At 43.1% G+C, this 19,290-nt stretch overlaps 1 protein-coding gene across 4 annotated transcripts in view; it reads left to right on the top strand.

Annotated features, from left to right (window-relative positions):
* NF2 (NF2, moesin-ezrin-radixin like (MERLIN) tumor suppressor) overlaps window positions 1–19,290 on the top strand; it is an 86,155-nt gene that overhangs the window by 13,627 nt on the left and 53,238 nt on the right. For 2 of the 4 annotated variants that reach the window (XM_012763866.2, XM_012763865.2), the window contains exons 2-3: window positions 14,860–14,985; window positions 17,463–17,585. In XM_012763866.2, coding sequence (XP_012619320.2) covers window positions 14,860–14,985; window positions 17,463–17,585 — 249 coding nt within the window. The remainder of the gene's footprint in view (window positions 1–14,859; window positions 14,986–17,462; window positions 17,586–19,290) is intronic. The other 2 variants (XM_075996692.1, XM_075996693.1) reach the window with 1 other exon arrangement.

Consider the following 19,290-nt stretch of genomic DNA (forward strand, 5'->3'; position numbering starts at 1 on the left):
GGAGAGGTTGGAAACAGGGAGCCCAGTTGGAAGATAAACAGGCTTTGGATCACGTATGACATTGAAACCTGAACAACAGAGGGAATTGCTGGGGGCTGGGCCAAAACTAGGCAGATGTAAAGATCTAGTGCAGGCGTCTTCAAACTACGGCCCACGGGCCGCATGTGGGTGTTTTTGCCCGTTTGTTTTTTTACTTCAAAATAAGATATGTGCAATGTGCATAGGAATTTGTTCATAGTTTTTTTAAACTATAGTCCGGCCCTCCAACGGTCTGAGGGACAGTGAACTGGCCCCCTGTTTAAAAAGTCTGAGGCCCCCTGATCTAGTGACTCCAGGGATCAGGGTCTTTTGTGAAAGGGATGAACAGAGAGACCTATTAGGCCCAAGATTCAGGAGATAACCAAGGTCCGGAGCAAGTCCTCAAGCACCGAGGCCAGGCAGGCCAGAGGGAGTTCTGGGTCAATCCAGGCCACAGTCGGGCTCAGGAGGTTAGCACCCTTGTGTCTGGTCCCTGCATGCAGTCAGTCAGGGTGTTACTTGTGTAAAGCCACTGAGAGCCCTAAACTGTGCCTGAGCACTGGGCTTCTAGGCAGAGCTCCTCTGTCTGACCTTGGGCATATCACTTCTTTTCCTCAGGCCTCAGTTCTTCATCTGAAAAATGATCAGAAGAACTTGATTTCAGTCAGTGGCAGTGGCTCACACCTGTAATCCTAGCACTCTGGGAGACTGAGGCAGGAGGATTGCTTGAGATCAGGAGTTCGAGACCAGCTTGAGCAAGAGCGAGACCCCCGTCTCTACTAAAAATAGAAGAAATTAGCTGGGTATGGTGGCATGTGCCTGTAGTCCTAGCTACTCAGGAGGCTAAGATCACCGAAGCGCAGGAGTTTGAGGTTGCTGTGAGCTAGACTGAAGTCATAGCACTGTAGCCTGGGGAACAGAGCAAGACTCTGTCTCAACAACAACAACAAAAACAACATAAAAAACAAAAAATGAACTTGATTTCAAAGGCCCTTGGCTTTAACACCCTATTTTTGGTTGATCTGGGCAGAAGAGGCTCACTGTGCTCCTCCCTTTTTCATATTTCCCTCTTAGGTAGGAAGTCATCTCAGAATTTGAATACATAGGTATGAAAAAAATCTGTTAGAGGACAGGAAGAATATTGTGTAAGGAGTAAGAGCTAGAGCCTGATAGAAGGAGTAAGTTGGCCTTAGGAAAAGCCCTGCCACTATTACCTGCTTTCCAAGCCATCCTGGACTTAACTCTCTAAACCAGGGGTCCTCAAACTTTTTAAACAGGGGGCCAGTTTGACACGGAAAATGCTTGCAGCCTCCCCATTACTCCCCATTACTCTGCATCTCCATGGGCCAGTTGGAGGGCAAGCTGCTGGGGCTGGGCTGGGGCAGAGAGCCTCCGGCCTGAGTGCTGGAATGCCCCCAGGCCCTTGTGCGGCTGCCTGTTTCTGGCCGCACTGCTTGGGTAATCCTGATTGGGAAATTTTTGAATCCCACTGTTGCTGATTGGATGTTAAAGCTTGTAGTTGATTGGAAGCTTTTTGAGCCCTACCAAGGGTATAAAAGCAGGAGGAGAACAAGGAAGGGGGTGGTCAGAAGATCAGAAGACAGGAAGAGAGTTGTAACACTAGGTGTGCTGAGCCTGCCAGAGGAATAAAGGCTGTTCTCTGACTCTTGGTGTGCTGCTCGGTTCTTTCCCCGGTCAGGAGCTGTAACACTAGCTGTACACATTGCCGCAACAAGTTCACTGTCCCTCAGATCATTGGAGGGCCGTTGGAGAGTGTGGCACAAATTCCACACATGCGCACTGGGGGCCCGGGACAAGTCTGCTGCTAAGCAGGACAGGCAGCGGTGGCAAAAACACCTGGCAGGCCACAGTTTGAGGGCACCTGCTCTAAACCTCAGTTGCTGCATATGTAAAATGATGCAAATAATAGTATCTTTCTTACAGGGTTGTTTTGAGACATGAATGAGGTAGACCTTTAAAGGCACTTGAATTTTCTCCTTTAATCATCTCCTTCATTTTCTTTGAACTTTCTTCAGGTTACCCAAGGCTTTAAAATTGTAGGCCTTCTAAACTCTATAATTAGTCTAAATATAACGAACTTACATTATGCTATATTCCTGTTGAAGGAATCTTCTTTTTTGTAATGTGCTATATAATTGATCTCTATTTAGCTCAATGGCCACTGTGATAGCAGGATTCTTTTCTGATTTCTGCCATGGTTAATTATTCTCCTTTTTTTTTGTTCCCAATGTGTCATTTTGAAATTTTTTCTTCTTTTTTTTAATGACTTCTCCAATTATTCATGCTAGTTTTGCATTCCTGCCCAAGAACAATTTTGGCACCTGTTTATTTTTAATTTCATAAGTAAAGCATTTGAGGTTTTAAAAATCCAGAATTGAATTTTCCCAGAGCTGCTAATCTTTTAGCCAGCTGGTGACAAGGCTTCTATGGTTTGTTATAGGATGATGTGTTCTGTCCTCCTGTCTGTGCTTTGTCTAATTTGGACTCTAAATACACATGTTTTAGGGCATTTTTAGCATGTCAAGATTAATTACCAAACTAGTGCTGACTAGGGGGAAAAAATCTTTAATCAAATCTTCCTCATGCAGTGCTGACACTCAAGGTGCTTGTCCCAGCGTAGGAATCATGTGATACCACTAGGTGGTGTTAGAGCACATCATTTCTAAAGACTCTGGGCCTTTTTCCTCCTCCAACTTTCACTACTATCCTTTTTGCTTCTTTGCCAAATTTGGACCTAACTTTGGAAAATTCATAAAAACTTTCTTTTATTTATATTGCTTATGGCTTTCCCTTCCACCTTGCCAATTTTAGTCTCCTTGTTTTAGTAATTCAGAAAGTTTGACTTTCTTATAAAACTGAAAACTGAAGTCTGGAGTAATTACTAAACTTATCTGGACTGATCTGTGGCTTTAAATTTGATACTGCGTTTTCTTACAATCCTACTGTTAATGATTTTTAGATGAAATCAGCCTCATAAATATGTTAACGTCTTCAGCCCACAGTAGTTCTTATCCATCTACAGACATTTTTACCACTCCGACCCACTCATGCCTGTATTTGCCACTGTTGTTAAAGTCAGGGTCATTTAGCTGGGCATGGTGGTGCGTGCCTATAGTCCCAGCTATTCGGGAGGCTGAGGCAGAAGGATCGCTTGAGCCCAGGAGTTTGAGGTTGCTGTGAACTAGGCTGACGCCACGGCACTCTAGACCTGGCAACAGAGTGAGACTCTGTCTCAAAAGAAAAAAAAAAGGTCAAGCTAGGCTGGGTGTGGCTCATGCCTGTAATCCCAGCACTTTGGGAGGCTGAGGCAGGAGGATCACTTGAGGCCAGGAGTTCAAGGCTATAGTGAGCCATGGTGATGATGCTGCTGCTCTTTAGTCCCAGCACTGTCAAAAAAAAAAAAAAAAAAAAAAAAGTCAAGCTAGAAACAGAATGTTTAAACTTTTTTGGTTTTTTTTTTGAGGCAGAGTCTCTCTTGTTGACCAGGCTAGAGTGAGTGCCGTGGCGTCAGCCTAGCTCACAGCAACCTTAAACTCCTGGGCTCAAGCAATCCTTCTGCCTCAGCCTCCCGAGTAGCTGGGACTACAGACATGTGCCACCATGCCCGGCTATTTTTCTATATATATTAGTTGGCCAATTAATTTCTTTCTATTTTTTTATAGTAGAGACGGGGTCTTGCTCTTGCTCAGCCTGGTTTCGAACTCCTGACCTCGAGCAATCCGCCCGCCTCAGCCTCCCAGAGTGCTAGGATTACAGGCGTGAGCCACCGCGCCTGGTTAGAATGTTTAAACTTTCTTTTCGGGCAAGGGTCTAGTACATGAGCTGATTTACATGAATGGATATGCTCTAGCTCTATTGTGCTGGGAGCTTCTTTGAAGGAATGCACTTTTGCATACAAATGACAATTTTTACAATGTCAGGGCAGGTGTAATCAGTTGGATAATATTTAGTCATGAGTTGTGTTTCATAGTCTGCTACTTTTACCTGATGTTTAGGCATTTGAAATTTAGCCTTGTGCACATCTGCACTGAATTTTCTATTTCCTATTTGTAACACTGCAGAATTATTATTCTCAGTATTTCAAACATTTGTAATCATTGATAATTACTGAATATCAATAGCATGCTAGTTATTTAAAAACTATTTTTCAGCAACATCACAATTACCATTTTTGTTACATTAGAGAGTTCGTTATTACATAGTTAATTCTTGATTATTAGGAGTAAGGAACATGATGGCAGAACTCCAGTAAGGGGGAAAAAATGTAAAACCACACATAAGTTAAATGTTAAATGTCATATACATCCCTGAAAATGATTTTAGAATTAATCTATAGAATGAAATGTTAAAAGAGTAAAAGAAAATTATTGTAGCAATGAAAAAAGTACTACATGGTTTATACGAAACTATCTCAAACTCATAGACCCAGAGGGTGGTATTAATCCTGAAAGACCACTTGATGGTTGTGGAAGCTGAGACCCAAAGAGGTTAAGTGACTTACCCAGCACAGCGGGTTTGGGTGTTTTATAGCTATTTGACAGAGCTGTGATTGCTCTCATGTTGTGAGCTAAATTCCAAAGATAGAGATTGTCGTCTTTGCTTTTGGGGGGACTGAATTGCTTTCATAGCACCATAATTGTAGTGTTTCTTTTTGCTTTGTCATCTGTCTGCTGACTTTTAAGCACATCTTCTTTATTCATAGCCTCATAAAATCTGGAGATTGCATGGGCCATAAGAGATTTATAGATGCAGAAACTGAGGCCCACTTGAGCTTCATGGCTTGCCCGAGTCACAGGCTTATGTGTGGTCGAGGGGGAGAGTGTAGGATATAGACCTCCTCCCGGGTTCACTGCTGTTCCCATAACCCGCTCCACTTCATCAGGAAAGATGCCAGAAACTGCAAACATAAGGTCTTTTTCTCCCCTAAAAAACTATAATTCATTTTGTTTTGAAAGACTTATCAGAGTTTAAAAGCTCCATTTTGTGCCTTCCCAAGGTGCTGTGATTTATTTCCTACTAGTCTCTTTTGTTCTATGGAAAATTTTCTTCTTTGATTCTTTGAGATTTAGATTTCCTTGCCAAGGTATTTTTAGAGAGAAGAAATCAGTATGTGTCACCAAAAAAGGGGGAAAATATATACCTTAAGGCCTAATTATGCAATTAGAATTTTAATAAGCAGTGTCATAAATTCTTGCTTCATTGCAATCATTACTTAGAAGACTGTTCTACTCAGAAGCCTCATCTCTTATCATCATTATCATCAACATCATCAGCCAACCACAAGCATTTATGGAGTGTCCACAGATTATGCAGCACTTAGCCAGGTTCTGGGAGACTTCAAGTGTGTGTGAGGTGTTTGTGTGTGTGTGTGTGTGTGTGTGTGTGTATGCGCGTGCGCACGTGTGCCCTTGCCTTCAAGGAGTTTGTGTTCTGCAGAATTGGAGGGAAGACAGAAAACTTGGGGAAAGACAAGCACCTTATTTTTGCATGCATACATGTAAAATGCATGTGTGACTTATGTACCTGGTATTGTGCAGGGCAGTGGGGGACAGCAGTGAGATAAAGGAATGGATCCTAGAAAAGTCTGGTGATGAATAAATGGAAGCACACAGGTTTGCTGACTTGGGAGGGCACAGGCTGGGTTTTAACAAGGCAGGGTAATTAGATGAAGGAGGGAGGAAGCAATTGGTAGAGAGCCTTGAAACCAATAATTGAAATAGATTTGGCATAATAACAGCAATGATTGGAGGACTGGGAGAGAAAAATTACTTGCTGTGGTTGATTATGACAGAAACTGACAGGGCAAGAGATTAGAGTTGGGATTTTTTGCAAAGAGGAGGTTTCAGGTTTGTGAGATCTTGTCTAAATTTAAATGAGGGATGTAGGGTTCAGGATTCGTAGAGCAGAGGAGACAAATATTTTTTTGCTATGATCCTGTTTCCATTTGGAGGATCCCTTTTTCCCTCTTGTTGAGAGATAATGGCTGAGCAAGAGTAGTGCATCCTTTAATTGTAAAAGGAAATGGCGTGATGGTTTTGTGGTTTAATGAGACAAGGGCTGCTTTTGTGGTGTGGTGATACCATACCCTGAGTTGGGAGTGTCAGTTTTATACCCACATTACTGAACTTTTTTTATCATCTTTGATTAATCAGAATAGAATTCATTATTCACTTACTGCACAGTAAAATTATTTTTATAACTCTTTCCATTGTGTTTATCTTGCCAATTGAGCTATGTGGCATCTGTATTTTAAACTAGACAAATAAAAATTGTATTTAGATTTGGATCTGGTATATTAGCGTGTTTAAGTTCTCAAGTCTTCTATAATGTAAATCTGTTTTCATAGGCCAGCTAGGACTGCAAAAGTCAGTTATGGATAAACACTGAGAGGGAGATCATAGTCATACTTGGTTTTCCGTTTCTGAAGTAATGGTAGCACATGGCACATGTCTCAAGCCTGGGGAGGTGCTGTTCCTTCTGTTGCTCTGTCTGTAAGGGAGCTAACCTTTTGACAATTTTTATGGCAAATGCTAGGGCAGCTTGTGAGCTAATTAGAAAAAACCCTGATAAACTAATGCTGAGTTCATCAGTTTTCTTTTTCTGTGGAGTAGACAGCCGGTCAAATAGCATTCCTTGCATGGCTGATAATCTAGCCCTCCCAATATTCCTCTATGGAATATTGTTTCTCTCTTACCTCTTTCCAGATTTGAGTCTCCTTTGTAAAGCTCAGGTTTCTCTGTGGGTTCTTTTTTTTTTTTTTGAGACAGAGTTGTGACAGAGCAAGGCCAAGCATCGTGCTACGTGCCTGTAGTCCCAGCTACTCAGGAGGCTGAGGCAGGAAGATCGTTTGAGCCTGGGAGTTTGAGGTTGCAGTGAGCTATAATCATACCCCACTCACTGTACTTTAGCCCAGGAAATAGAGCTAGACCCTGTCTTTGAAAAAAAACAAAACCCCAAAAAGATAGGGTCTTGCTATGTTGTCCAGGGTGGCGTCAAACTCCTGGGCTCAAGTGATCCTCCCACCTCAACCTCCTGAATAGCTGGGATGGCTCATGCCACTGTGCCTGGCTGCAGTTCTCTTTCTTCAAGAAAGTTGTCCTTTTTAAGCTGTGGCCTTTTCTCATCGTGTGGCTAGTTTCCTACTCACCCTGCACTGTGGTATCAGCAAGTACAGGGAACCAATTGTTGATGGCTGCATGGCCCAAAGAAAGCAGTAGGAGAAAGATGGTGTGAAGGCTGCCAAAGCAAAAAAGAAATGGCAGTTTTAGGGTTGAGTCTAAACCTGGCTGGTTTTTTTTTTTTTTTTTGAGACAGTCTTGCTTTGTTGCCCAGGCTAGAGTGAGTGCCGTGGCATCAGCCTAGCTCACAGCAACCTCAAACTCCTGGGCTCAAGCAATCCTCCTGCCTCAGCCTCCCGAGTAGCTGTGACTACAGGCATGCGCCACCACGCCCAGCTAATTTTTTCTATATGTATTAGTTGATCAATTAATTTCTTTCTATTTATAGTAGAGACAGGGTCTCGCTCTTGCTCAGGCTGGTTTTGAACTCCTGACCTCGAGCAATCCGCCCGCCTCTGCCTCCCAGAGTGCTAGGATTACAGGCGTGAGCCACTGCGCCTGACCTAAACCTGGCTGGTTGTAAGCTGTCAGTAGATGTTATTTGTAATGCTTCCCCATTTAATAGACCCCAGTCAGTCCTGCAGGTTATTGGTGCCATTTGCTTCCTATAACAGAAAAGTGTCGCATTACAGCTACATTCCTGCTGCGGATCATAAGTGCTTAGTGCTATTTACTTAAAACATTCCAGGTTTGATAAATTACAAGCACTTCACTCTGGGTAAAGCTCATAAATTCAGCTCCTACAAAAAAAATAACAAGCTGACAGCACTTAGTCCTGTTTATAAAGTTCATACACATCTATCTTTGATACAGGCACAGTATATATCTATGAAATAGCACTGCAGCCTGTTAAGGTAACGAGAGAACAGCCACGAAGGCAAGAAGCATCGAACTTCCAGACTCCCTCCGGTAGCCCCTCCGTTTGAAGGGCACCTTGAGGACGCGGCTGCCGAGGGGGAGCTCCCATGCAGCAGAGTCCAGATCTGTGCTCCTTCCTGCCTTTCTTCTCCCTGAAAACAACCTCTCTTTTTCCTTCTGCAAAATGAGCATCTGCCTCTTAGCCTCTGCTTCTTCACTAGGCTGAGATGAGGCAGGGAACTGGGGCAGAGGTAGAGCAGTTTGAACATTTTAGCTGAGTGGAAAGTGATGGATTTAAATGAACACTTAATCAGAACTAAGAGCTGCTCTGTTGGCAACCTGTTCAGGAAAAATTATAAGCCCTAACAAAAAGGCCTTTAAGTAGTGTGAATGCACGGCCTGAGAGGCTTATGTGCCATCATAAGGTGTCAGAAAAGGAAATATTTCAACAAGAAAATAAGCATGAGACTCATCCCTCTATTCCTGGGTTCTCAGAGCCCTGTAGATATTGTCGTGGGTGCATCACTGCTCTGAACCAGTGACGGAACAACCTGGTTCCTGATCCGCATGGAGAGTCAGAGTTGTCACACGCATTGGGCTGAAGCTGCACACTCAGTGCTGCATTGAACATTCAGTACTGCAGATAGGATCATTATGCTGTTTGTCAGATACTAGAAAAGTGCAAAGAACATTCCTTCACTTTGCAACAGCTTGGAACCAAGCGGCAGACATGCTGTTCCCTTCAGCTGGCATGACCTCCCTATTGTCAGCCCCTTCCCCACATCCTAGCTACCACCTGGCTTCCAGCACCCAGCTCAGACAGCATCTCCTCCGGAAAGACCTCACCCCCAGTAACCCCAGGCCTGAGTTGTGTTCCCACAGCATGCCATTCTGCTAGCACGTACCAGGTTGTGTTTTTTGTGATCTATTTACCTGTCTTCCCTGTCAAACATGAACAGGGACAGTGTCTTGTCCTCAATTCATCATTTATTTCCTGTGCTGAACACAATGACTAGGACGTAGTGGGTGCTCAATAGAGGTTTGTCAAATGAGTGATGGTATGGTTAGCTCAATGAGAATTGATGGTGCCCTTTGGGATTTGTCATCCATCATTGTTGGTGTGAAGCAGGGCTGGGAGGCTTTAAACAGCACGTCACTTGTGAATCTAGGAGAGGAGGTGGGGTTAGAATTAACAATGACTACATCTTACTGAGTATTTATTTACTATGAGCAGAGCACTATCTTAGGCTTTTTAAAATGTATTAATGCACTTAATCCTTAAACCAATCTGCTAAGACAGGTTCTATTTATTATCCCGTTGCAACACACAGTGAAGTTCAATAACTTGCCCAAGGTCGCATAGTGACAGTGCTAAGATTCATACTGATGGTAGGTACCATTACTTATCTATATGCCTTTCTTTTTTTTTTTTTTTTTGGAGACAGGGTCTTGCTCTGTTGCCCCACCTAGAGTGCAGTGGTGTCATCATAGCTCACTGCAACTTCCAGCTCTCGGATTCTAGCAACCCTTCTGCCTCAACCTCCTGAGCAGCTGGGACTACAGGCATATGCCACCACTTGATAATTTTTCTATTTTTTTGTAGAGATAGGGTCTTCCTTGTGCTCAGGCTGTTCTCAAACTCCTAGCCTCAAGGGATCCTCCCACCTCAGCTTCCCAAAGTGCTAGGATTACAGGTGTGAACCACCACTCCCAGCTTCTTTGTGCCTTTTAAACTAGTTCCTGGAAAGAATTAAGCCCTAATATCCTTAGGCATCCATTGTATGTAACAATTTAATTTCTCTCCTTGTTGCTAGGATGGTACTAGTTATATTCTAGCCTTGGGAATGGAGAAAATAGTCACCAGATAACTGTGTTCTGTGGTTCAGATGAAAGAGGTGGAGTTCGATGGTTGACAAAGAATTGGTTTTAGGTGGTAGTTTTGCACCTTTTGTAAATGCGGCAGTATTTGCCAGGCTCTATTCTCTAGTCAAGCTGAACTCTATACTCTCATTTCCTATAAGGAACATCTGAACTCTTTTTTGCCTCTAGACCTGGGCATACGCTGTTCCCTCTACCTGGAACATACTGCCCTGCTTGCTCTTCATTCCCCAAGCCCAGGCTCCATTTGGCCTCTTTTTCCCCACCACAAGGCAATTTAGATGTCAGTTCTCTACCCCTCTAAGTAGGAGGTCCCTTTCCAGGATTCTCTACAGCTGTCAAAAATGTTGTAGTGCTAAAAACCCACACCTGGAGTTGATTTCTGTGTGTGGGGTGAGGGAGGTGATTATCTGTTCCCAGCTGGTTCGTGTCCTAGACCTGTGAGAATGGGGACTTGTGTCTTCTTCCCCATTTGTCCCCTGCTCCTTGGGCCGTGCTTGGACACAATGTGTGCTCACTAAATATTTGTGGAAGACGTGGATGCCAGGAGGTTAATTATGCGTTATGTCTTTGAGCCTTGGGTTTTTGAAGTAGTCAAGTCAGTTCCTTCCAGCAGCCGTTGTTTGCCATGTCTTGTATGTACATACTCGCCTGGGCACTGCGGGGAGTAGAAAGATGACTAATGTTGCCCTTGTTCTGAGGTGCCCACCATCTAGGGCGACACTCAGATGACAATGAGTCACTTCACAGCACCAGCACAGTGCAGTAGATGGTATTGATGACACCGAGGACAAGCATTGTTGTGTTCCAGCAAGTCTGCCGGCACCCAGGAGGCCCCGTTCATACCCCAAGTCCTCCCTTACCCAGGATGTCCTGAGAGCTACCTGGAGCAACTATGACTAACAGTTCTTTGTTAAAAAGTAGAAGCCCAGCAAACACAGTGGCTTGCACCTGTAATCCTAGCACTCTGGGAGGCCGAGGTGGGAGGATTGCTTGAGCTTGGGAGTTCAAGACCAGCCTGAGCAAGAGCGAGGCCCTGTCTCAACTAAAAATAGAAAAATTAGCCAGGTGTCGTGGCATGCACTGACTGACTCTACTAAATGGCAGAAGCAACGTTTCTGTAGAAGTAACAGGCAAGGGCCCAGGTCAGAGAAGGCTTTAAAGAACAAATGAGAGTCAGATAAAGGAGAAAAGGAAATAAGTCTGTTTAAAAAATTGTGCTTTTGCCAGGTGTGGTGGTGCATGTGTGCCTATAGTCCTAGCTACCTGGGAGGCTGAGGCGGGAGGATTACTTGAGGAGTTCAAGTCCAGCCTGGGCAACATAGCAAGACCCCGTCTTTACAAAAGAAAGGAATAAATATCATGCTTTCTACAGGAAATTGCAAGTTATCTGGCAGAATTTGAACAGCCTGGGTTCAGAAGGGGGCGTGGTGGGAATGGGGCTCCCTGTGGGACCAGGTCACTCAACTTCAGCCAGAAGCCTTGGAGTCTTTACATTCTTTGCAGACCTGCATCCTAGATGTGCTCTGACAACAGAGTAGTGAATGAGTTGAAGGAAAGGAGCCCTGGAGCAAAAAGGGCAGAAAGGAGGCCAGCCCTTGCCATAAGGAAGGCAGTGGGAGGGAGAGAAGACAGCCTGGGAAATGGGAAGGATGCCAGAGTTGCGGAACTGGTGCCTTCACAGGGGATCAAAGGAGACAGAATCAAGAGGGACGCCTGCGTGTCTGGCTGGAGCACCAGGTGGTTCCCACTAAAGGAGAGATCAAATACAGGAGAAACAGCAAATTTGGGGGGAATAGATGGGCAATTCAGTTTTAGATAAGTTTCAGTACCCAAAGAAACTAGGTAGAGATGTTCTGAACCTATTTGATTTAAAGCCATAACTCCATTTATAACATAAAATGTTCTGTCTTTAGGCAATTGAGAAATTTTTCTGTTTGGTTAAATCTAACCTCAACACGTTGTTAACTAAATGAGGTTGTACTTTTCAATTTCAACATGCCCTTCTCCAAATATATGAGGCTTGCTCAGTCTTCCTAATTTGGCTTTCTACTTTCTTTTTTTTTTGAGACAGTCTCTTTCTGTCGCCCCAGTTGGAATGCAGTGGCGTGATCATAGCTCACTACAACCTCAAACTCCTGGGCTCAAGTGATCCTCCAGCCTCAGCCTCTCGAGTAGCTGGGACTAAAGGCCCACCACACCATGCACCACCACACTCAGCTAATTTTTCTATTTTTTGTAGAAACAGGGTCTCACTATGTTGCTCAGGCTGGTCCTGAACTCCTGGCCTCAAGTAATCTGCTTGCCTCAGCCTCCCAAAGTACTGGGATTACAGGCATGAGCCACCACTTCTGGTCTTGATTCTTTGTGTCAAAGTTAAAAATGTAAGGTAAGGTATTCTGAATTGATGTGAAAATTTATTCATTTCTCACTTTGTCTCTGTGGGGACAAAGGTATTTTTTTTTGCATTCAACAAAGATAGTTTTGCATGCAGTAGAAGGGAATACAGGAAAAGTGCATTAATACAATATCATGTTGGAGGATTTAAACTCCCAAGTCGGGAAATTCACTCATCATTCCCTTGGCAGCTTTTGTTTCAATGCATTGCACATCCCACTTGCAGACAGCCGTTTCTTGCCAAAGTCTGGCCTGGCCATGGCCATGAGTTACAGCAGATTGGGAATCGTTACCTTGATCTTCTTGGCGCTTGGGTGTTTAACTTTTCCAAGTTAATGCCTGTTTTTTAGTGTTACATTATCTTTTAGCAAGGTAGTCATTTATAATTTATATACTATGTGCTGGCTTAAAATAGAGACAAGAGGATAATCAGCATCCTGAAGATTCTTGTTTTCCAAAATAACATTTCTTCACTGAAGTCTGCCTGTGGGAATTAAAACCTGCCGTGAATTAAAAAAACCTTTGTCCTATTGTCAGGCTGGGAAATGGGTGTGCCCATTATTCAGCCTTAGAAAAGGGAGAAGGAAATCATCTTTTTAAGACAAAACTCATCATTTCATTTTATTCTCTTCAAAATAATGTTTCAAGACCTCAATCTTTGTAGCGTTCCAGGGCTTCCACTATAGACAGATAGGGGACAGGGGCAGAGGTTGAAGGGAGGATAGGAGAAACAGCCCCAGCGAAGGACAAAAGCCGATATGCTGCAGTCTTTTTTTTTTTTTTTTTTTTTTTTTTGAGACAGAGTCTCACTTTGTTGCCCAGGCTAGAGTGAGTGCCGTGGCGTCAGCCTGGCTCACAGCAACCTCAATCTCCTGGGCTCAGCGATCCTACTGCCTCAGCCTCCCGAGTAGCTGGGACTACAGGCATGCGCCACCATGCCCGGCTAATTTTTTTGTATATATATTTTTAGTTGGTCAATTAATTTCTTTCTATTTTTGGTAGAGACGGGGTCTCACTCAGGCTGGTTTCGAACTCCTGACCTTGAGCGATCCGCCCGCCTCGGCCTCCCAAAGTGCTAGGATTACAGGCGTGAGCCACCGCGCCCTGCCTTATGCTGCAGTCTTGGTGTTCTTCCATCTAGGTTTCTGCTTTGCTTGGTTTTGACTGCAAACACAGAGAAGGGATGGGCTTTCCTGTCGAGTACCTCATAGAGAGTGCACTGTTCATTCACATGTATTAAAAATAGAAGGCCTGCTTGAAAACTCCCATGTAGAATCAGATTTCAGCAAAAGCCAGCTGAAGATACCAGATACCAGAAGTCTAACTTACTTTTCCCTTCTTGCATTTATAACAAGTCTCTAAACCCTAAAATTTCTTTCCCCGTTCTTTTTCATTATACATATTCAGTGTGCCGGGACTTGGGGTGGAGATTTCTAATGTGGGCAGGACAGATGCATCTGCAGCCGAGTGGTCTCATTCTTACCATGTCTGGCAACCTTGCATTTGAATCCAGTGATTACTCTTATCAGACTGCCATTTCTGTAATGTGTCTCTTGTGATCATAGCTGCACTTGAGTGTGTATTTGAATGTCCATCTGATACTTGGGAGTGGTTGGGGCTGGGAGGGGGCAGTTGGCCCTTAAGTGGTTGGGCAGCATGGGAACATCCTGGGTGATTTAGCTTGCAAGCCACTAGGTGGCAACATTTACTAAGCTACCAGGCATTCTCTTCCCCTATTAAGATGTTGAACTTGCTTTTCCAGCTACCAGATTGAATAGCAGAGAAAAGAGTTTAGCAGCCATTGCTTCAGGTGCTTTTGACAATGAGGCTATAAGATAAACACACTACAGTATCCTGGTGTCTATTCATCACGTGGATTTAGATACCAAGAGTTTGAAGTTGCTCTGTGTGATTGTGAGCAAGTCGCTTCTCCTTTGGCCTCAGCTAAACACTGTGGTAGCAGAGACTTGTGATTGGACTGTCTGGTCTCTTATGGTTCTTTTTCTCCATGATGTATGACTTTGATTACAACTTCTCCCCTATATTTAAAAAACTTCTAGTAAAATCAGTCTTTATTTATTTATTTTTATGGAAATCAGTCTTTAAATTAAAAAAAAAATACAAAACACCAGCCTTTTATCAAAGGACAGAGCCATGATTGAAAAAAAAGATCACCAAAATGTCAAGGAAATTAATGTTCCTAGAAGCTAGCCATCTCCCTGGGTTAGCTTGAGAGGCGAGACTCTCCTAAATGAGAATGCCTATTTACCAGCTTGCCTAAATTAGCAGCTTTGGGGATATTAAGATCTGTAAGGAACTGTCCAAGGGAGGTATTGTGTATGCTTTGCAGTGATTAAGCTATTAAGCTCTAATTGGTATTTTCCCACTTGTGGGTTTGTGTAGGAAGCTTTAAAATTATTTAGGAACTCAATGCTCATCGGCCATCGTGGTGTCATCCATACATTTGGGAATCTGAGAGCAGGGGCTGCAGAAAAGAGGTTTGTTTTTATGGGAGCAGATTATGATTTTTGCTCACAATGTCCTTCCATGTTGGTTTGTTCTATTGCAGATGAAGTGGAAAGGGAAGGACCTATTTGATTTGGTGTGCCGGACGCTCGGGCTCCGGGAAACCTGGTTCTTTGGACTACAGTACACAATCAAAGATACAGTAGCCTGGCTCAAGATGGACAAGAAGGTCAGGCTGGAAACCAGTGGGGTTGCTGTGTGTTTTCTGGTTCTTTCCTAAGCAGGAACCTAACTTAATTGCTCTTCATCAGGGCATTACAGCTACATGATAGAGAAGGGGGTGAGTTCCTGAATTAAGTCATGCAGGAAGCAGGTCCTAGAGATGCTACCAGTTTCCTACTCTGCACAGGAGCTCCTAGGCAAGCAGGACTTACCAGGATGAAACTGTTGCCGACCCTGGCTCCTTTACCCATTGTCGTCAACCTGATTGCTTCTGGCTTTATGCCCTTGAGTTTACTGAACCACTAGTCAGGTTTTATGGATAAAAATTACCATTATCTTCTTTTACTTAAAAACAAAAATTTATGTCTTTGAAAGATTCTCTTGGGGCTTGTGTTCTTTAGAGAATCTTTGAAAGTCTTTTTGAGAAACACTATGACCTGACTTGAATTAATCATTAATGTGATCTAAGGCATAAAGAGTGCCTGGTCCTGTGGTGAAGGAACAATATCCATTTTGTCCTTGGGATTGTCTGGGGCTTCTGAGGCATGGTGGAGAAGCCTGGGCTCCTAGCACTTTTAATATTGCTTGGAAATGGATATTGCCTAAGAGGACTGCCCTCTGCGTGGTTTTATGTATTCACACAAAGACACACTTACCTACTTTCCTGCCTACCTAACCATGAAGAGCAGGGCCATATGCTTTCATCAGTAACTCCTAAAAGACACTTGAATCTCGAAGTAAGTCAATTCTTACCCCAAATGGTACCATGTGTAATTGAAGTTATTATCTAATACATGGCATGATAAACATTGAAAGCTGAAAGCCTCTTGTCTTCTACTAGTTTTTTTTGTTTTTTTTAATTTTAAACATGCTTGAGAAGGCAAAGTTTTTTGTTTTGTTTTGTTTTTAAGAGACAGAGTCTTGGCCGGGCTCAGTGGTTCTTGCCTGTAATTCTAGCACTCTTGGAGGCCAGGGTGGGAGGCCTCCTTGAGCTCAGGCTGCAGTGAGCTACAATAATGCCACGGCAATCTACCCAGGGCAATAGAGTGAGACTCTGTCTCAAAAAAAAAAAAACAAAAACAATTTTGCTTTGTCACCCGGGCTGGAGTACAATGGTAATAGCTCACTGTGCTCACTGCAACCTTGAACTTCTGGGCTTAAGTGATCCTCCCACCTCAGCCTCCCAAAGTGCTAGGAGCACAACCATGAGCCATCATGCCTGGCTACTTTTACCAGTTTGGCTCAAAGTTTATGTGCTCAAATTGTGTTCACCTATGTACACAGTAATCTAAATCTTCACGTTGGAATCCCTGTTGGTTGTAAGTTTCAAGTGGTAATTCCCAGTGCTCATGATCATGAACATCAAAGTACTGATGGGTATCAGCATACAAGAGAGTATCCTAAATCAGGTTTATTTTGAATCTCCTGGGCACTGCCACCTGGAATTTGAGCAGGAGCATGGAGAATTATGTGTCTAAGACACTAAAACTTTCTGTATGTTTTTTATGATTATCAGCAAAGTGAATTTTAAATCATACTTGAGTGTTGGCCAAATGGATATTAGATTGGGGGGCATCAGGAGCCACGGAACCTGCTGCTCAAAGGAAATACATTATGACATATGTTAATGGAGCCTAGTGGCCTGTCACATGGCATGTTTATGTCCTGAAATGAAATTCATTCTGGAGAACAGATGATTCAAGCTTCTCAGGGAGTGGATGGAATTGTTAGGTGATTAAAGGCACTGGTTTACTGACTGTGCTCCAAGCATTTTATGGGGCACCTCTGGATGTTTCTTGAAACTAAGAGTCACTATGAAGGACATGTTTCACTTCTATTGCTCAGTTAATATTTAGGTTAATATTTAGGAGATCTAGTTTATTATCTCTAAGCTTTATCCTAACAGGCACCTAAATGTTAGAGATGGGCACTGAGAAAAAAAGAAGAAAGGAAGTTTCCGCTATTCTAGAAAATTAAAAAACCCTGGCTGGGCGCAGTGGCTCACTCCTGTAATCTAGCACTCTGGGAGGCTGAGGCAGGTGGATTGTTTGAGCTAGGCTGATGCCACGGCACTCTAGTCTAGGCAACAGAGTGAGACTCTGTCTCAAAAAAAAAAAAAAAAATTAAAATTAAAAAACCTTTAGCCTACCATAAAGGACAGTGCCCAGGACCTTTGAGTGATAAATTTCTAGTTTTTGGCTATTTCCATGGCCTTGAGAACATTTGTGCCTTAATCTTAGATGTACTCACCCTTTGAGGATATTGATTAATTTGGTTGAGAAACACCATGGGAAATGAATATTACCTCTTGTTATAGACGACTTTGTAAATGCTTAAAACTGTAGAATCAAAACCTTTGTGAAATGTGATGAATTTAGGAGGCAAAAAGTTTTACATATTCCATGTAAAAGGTTTCTTTGATGGCCGCATGGTGGGAAGAGGTGCCAATATCGTGTGTTTGTCTGTCATCCTGCAATTCTGCAGGTGCTGGATCATGATGTTTCAAAGGAAGAACCAGTCACCTTTCACTTCCTGGCCAAATTTTATCCTGAGAATGCTGAAGAGGAGCTGGTTCAGGAGATCACACAACATTTATTCTTCTTGCAGGTACACCAGTCCATGCTACCCTCAAATTTTGAGAAAACTTGCCCAACCTGGTTGCAGAATCAACCTAGGTTAATCCCTTGGAGTTGACCACAAACACCTTCACATTGCAAAAATGTTCTGCCTTTGGAAGGTCAGCCCCTTTGGTTGTGTAATAGAAAACAATCTTCAGAACAGAACTGTTCTTTGAGTGATGAGAATTGGTGTCAGATGGAATTGCAAAGGTGTGATGGTGAATAATGGATACAAGTGTCTATCTAATTTAAAACCTCCTTGAAGATAGATCCCATTTTCTTCTAGCTAACTTAAAAGTACTTAGTAGTTGCAAGGGAAAGCTAAAGAGAGTCTTATAAAGCAGTAGTTCTTTCAAAAATTTGAAATCTGTTCTCATTAAGACAGAACTTCAGAACTCCAGTGACACTTGGTTTATCCTGAGCATGTGTAATTCAGACATGCTTCATGCTACTCTGTGTCTGTAATTGTCTTATTTCTCCCTGACTCCCTCATTAGACTGTATGCCCCTTAAAGGCAAGGCTCATTGAGTGCACAGTAGGCATTCTATAAGTAATTGCTCCACCGAATTAAAGACATTAGGAGATTCATGATTACAGGTTGACCATCTAGGGGCACAGGAAGGGGGACTAGTCTGAGGATGAAAACCTTGTCAGTTTTGCTTGTGTGCTTGTGACACGTGGCCTGCTTGTGTGCCCAGAGGTACCCACAGTTAGTAATGTAAAAAGATGGAAGCAAGGACGCTAATTATGTGATTTCCAAGAGGTGGGTACAGTATTCGCACACACACATACATATCCATATAGAAGATGGCAAATGTCTTTCCAACATTTTCCAGTCAAAGGGAAGACCTTTCAGTTTTTCTGTAGTGTGGCTTTTTTTTTCCCCTTTGAAAAGAAAACAGGATTAGAAAGTTGAACTCCTTCAGAAACATCTCAGGTTTCATTTTCTGTCAAAGAAGGTAAAGTCAGTTTTAAAACCTGAGAAGAATTTTTAGTTTGAATGAAACCACATAAAGATCTCCTAGGTCCCAGAATGTCCTGGCATTATAGAAATGGCTTTCTGGTTAGCACTTAGAAGCAGTGTCTATCCCTCATGTGGCTTTGGCTTGGTTTTCCTTCATACTGAAATGTTAAGGTGTTTTTATGACTGAGCAAGACAAATTTACTCCTTTTATGAATCAGGTGACTGTTGACATCTGTGACGAGAGAGCTGGCTTTCCTGTTGTTTATTTCAGTGTGTCCCCAGTTCACGCGGCTCTCTCGCCTCTGTGTCTGGGACATCACAGGCTGCACCGCTCTAAGAAATTAAGTGCCATGGAATATGTTAATTCAACATTATGGCTTAAGAATTATATTTCCTGGACCTCACGTGTACTTAAAAGTTGAATCGATCACATTTTATTGCTTCTTTTTTCCTTAGAGCAGCACATTGAGAGTGATGGTTTTTTCCTGCAGTCATAACTCAGTGGCCTTGGTGACTTTTGTCTTGTGTTAAGACTTAAAAGTAGATCCATCTCCTCTAGTGCTGCGTGTGCTCAGCGGGGGCCGAGGCTGCAATCACCGCAGAGCCACTCCTGACACTTCTCGCTTTCACAGTTCTCCGGCACAGCCCAGATAGCTGTCTTTGTTGTAACCACGGAGATTGTTTTTACTTTTCAGTGTTTTGACCATGAAGAGAAGAGGTAAGAGGTTTT

Source organism: Microcebus murinus, chromosome 22 (assembly GCF_040939455.1).
Source record: "Microcebus murinus isolate Inina chromosome 22, M.murinus_Inina_mat1.0, whole genome shotgun sequence".
Taxonomy (NCBI): domain Eukaryota; kingdom Metazoa; phylum Chordata; class Mammalia; order Primates; family Cheirogaleidae; genus Microcebus; species Microcebus murinus.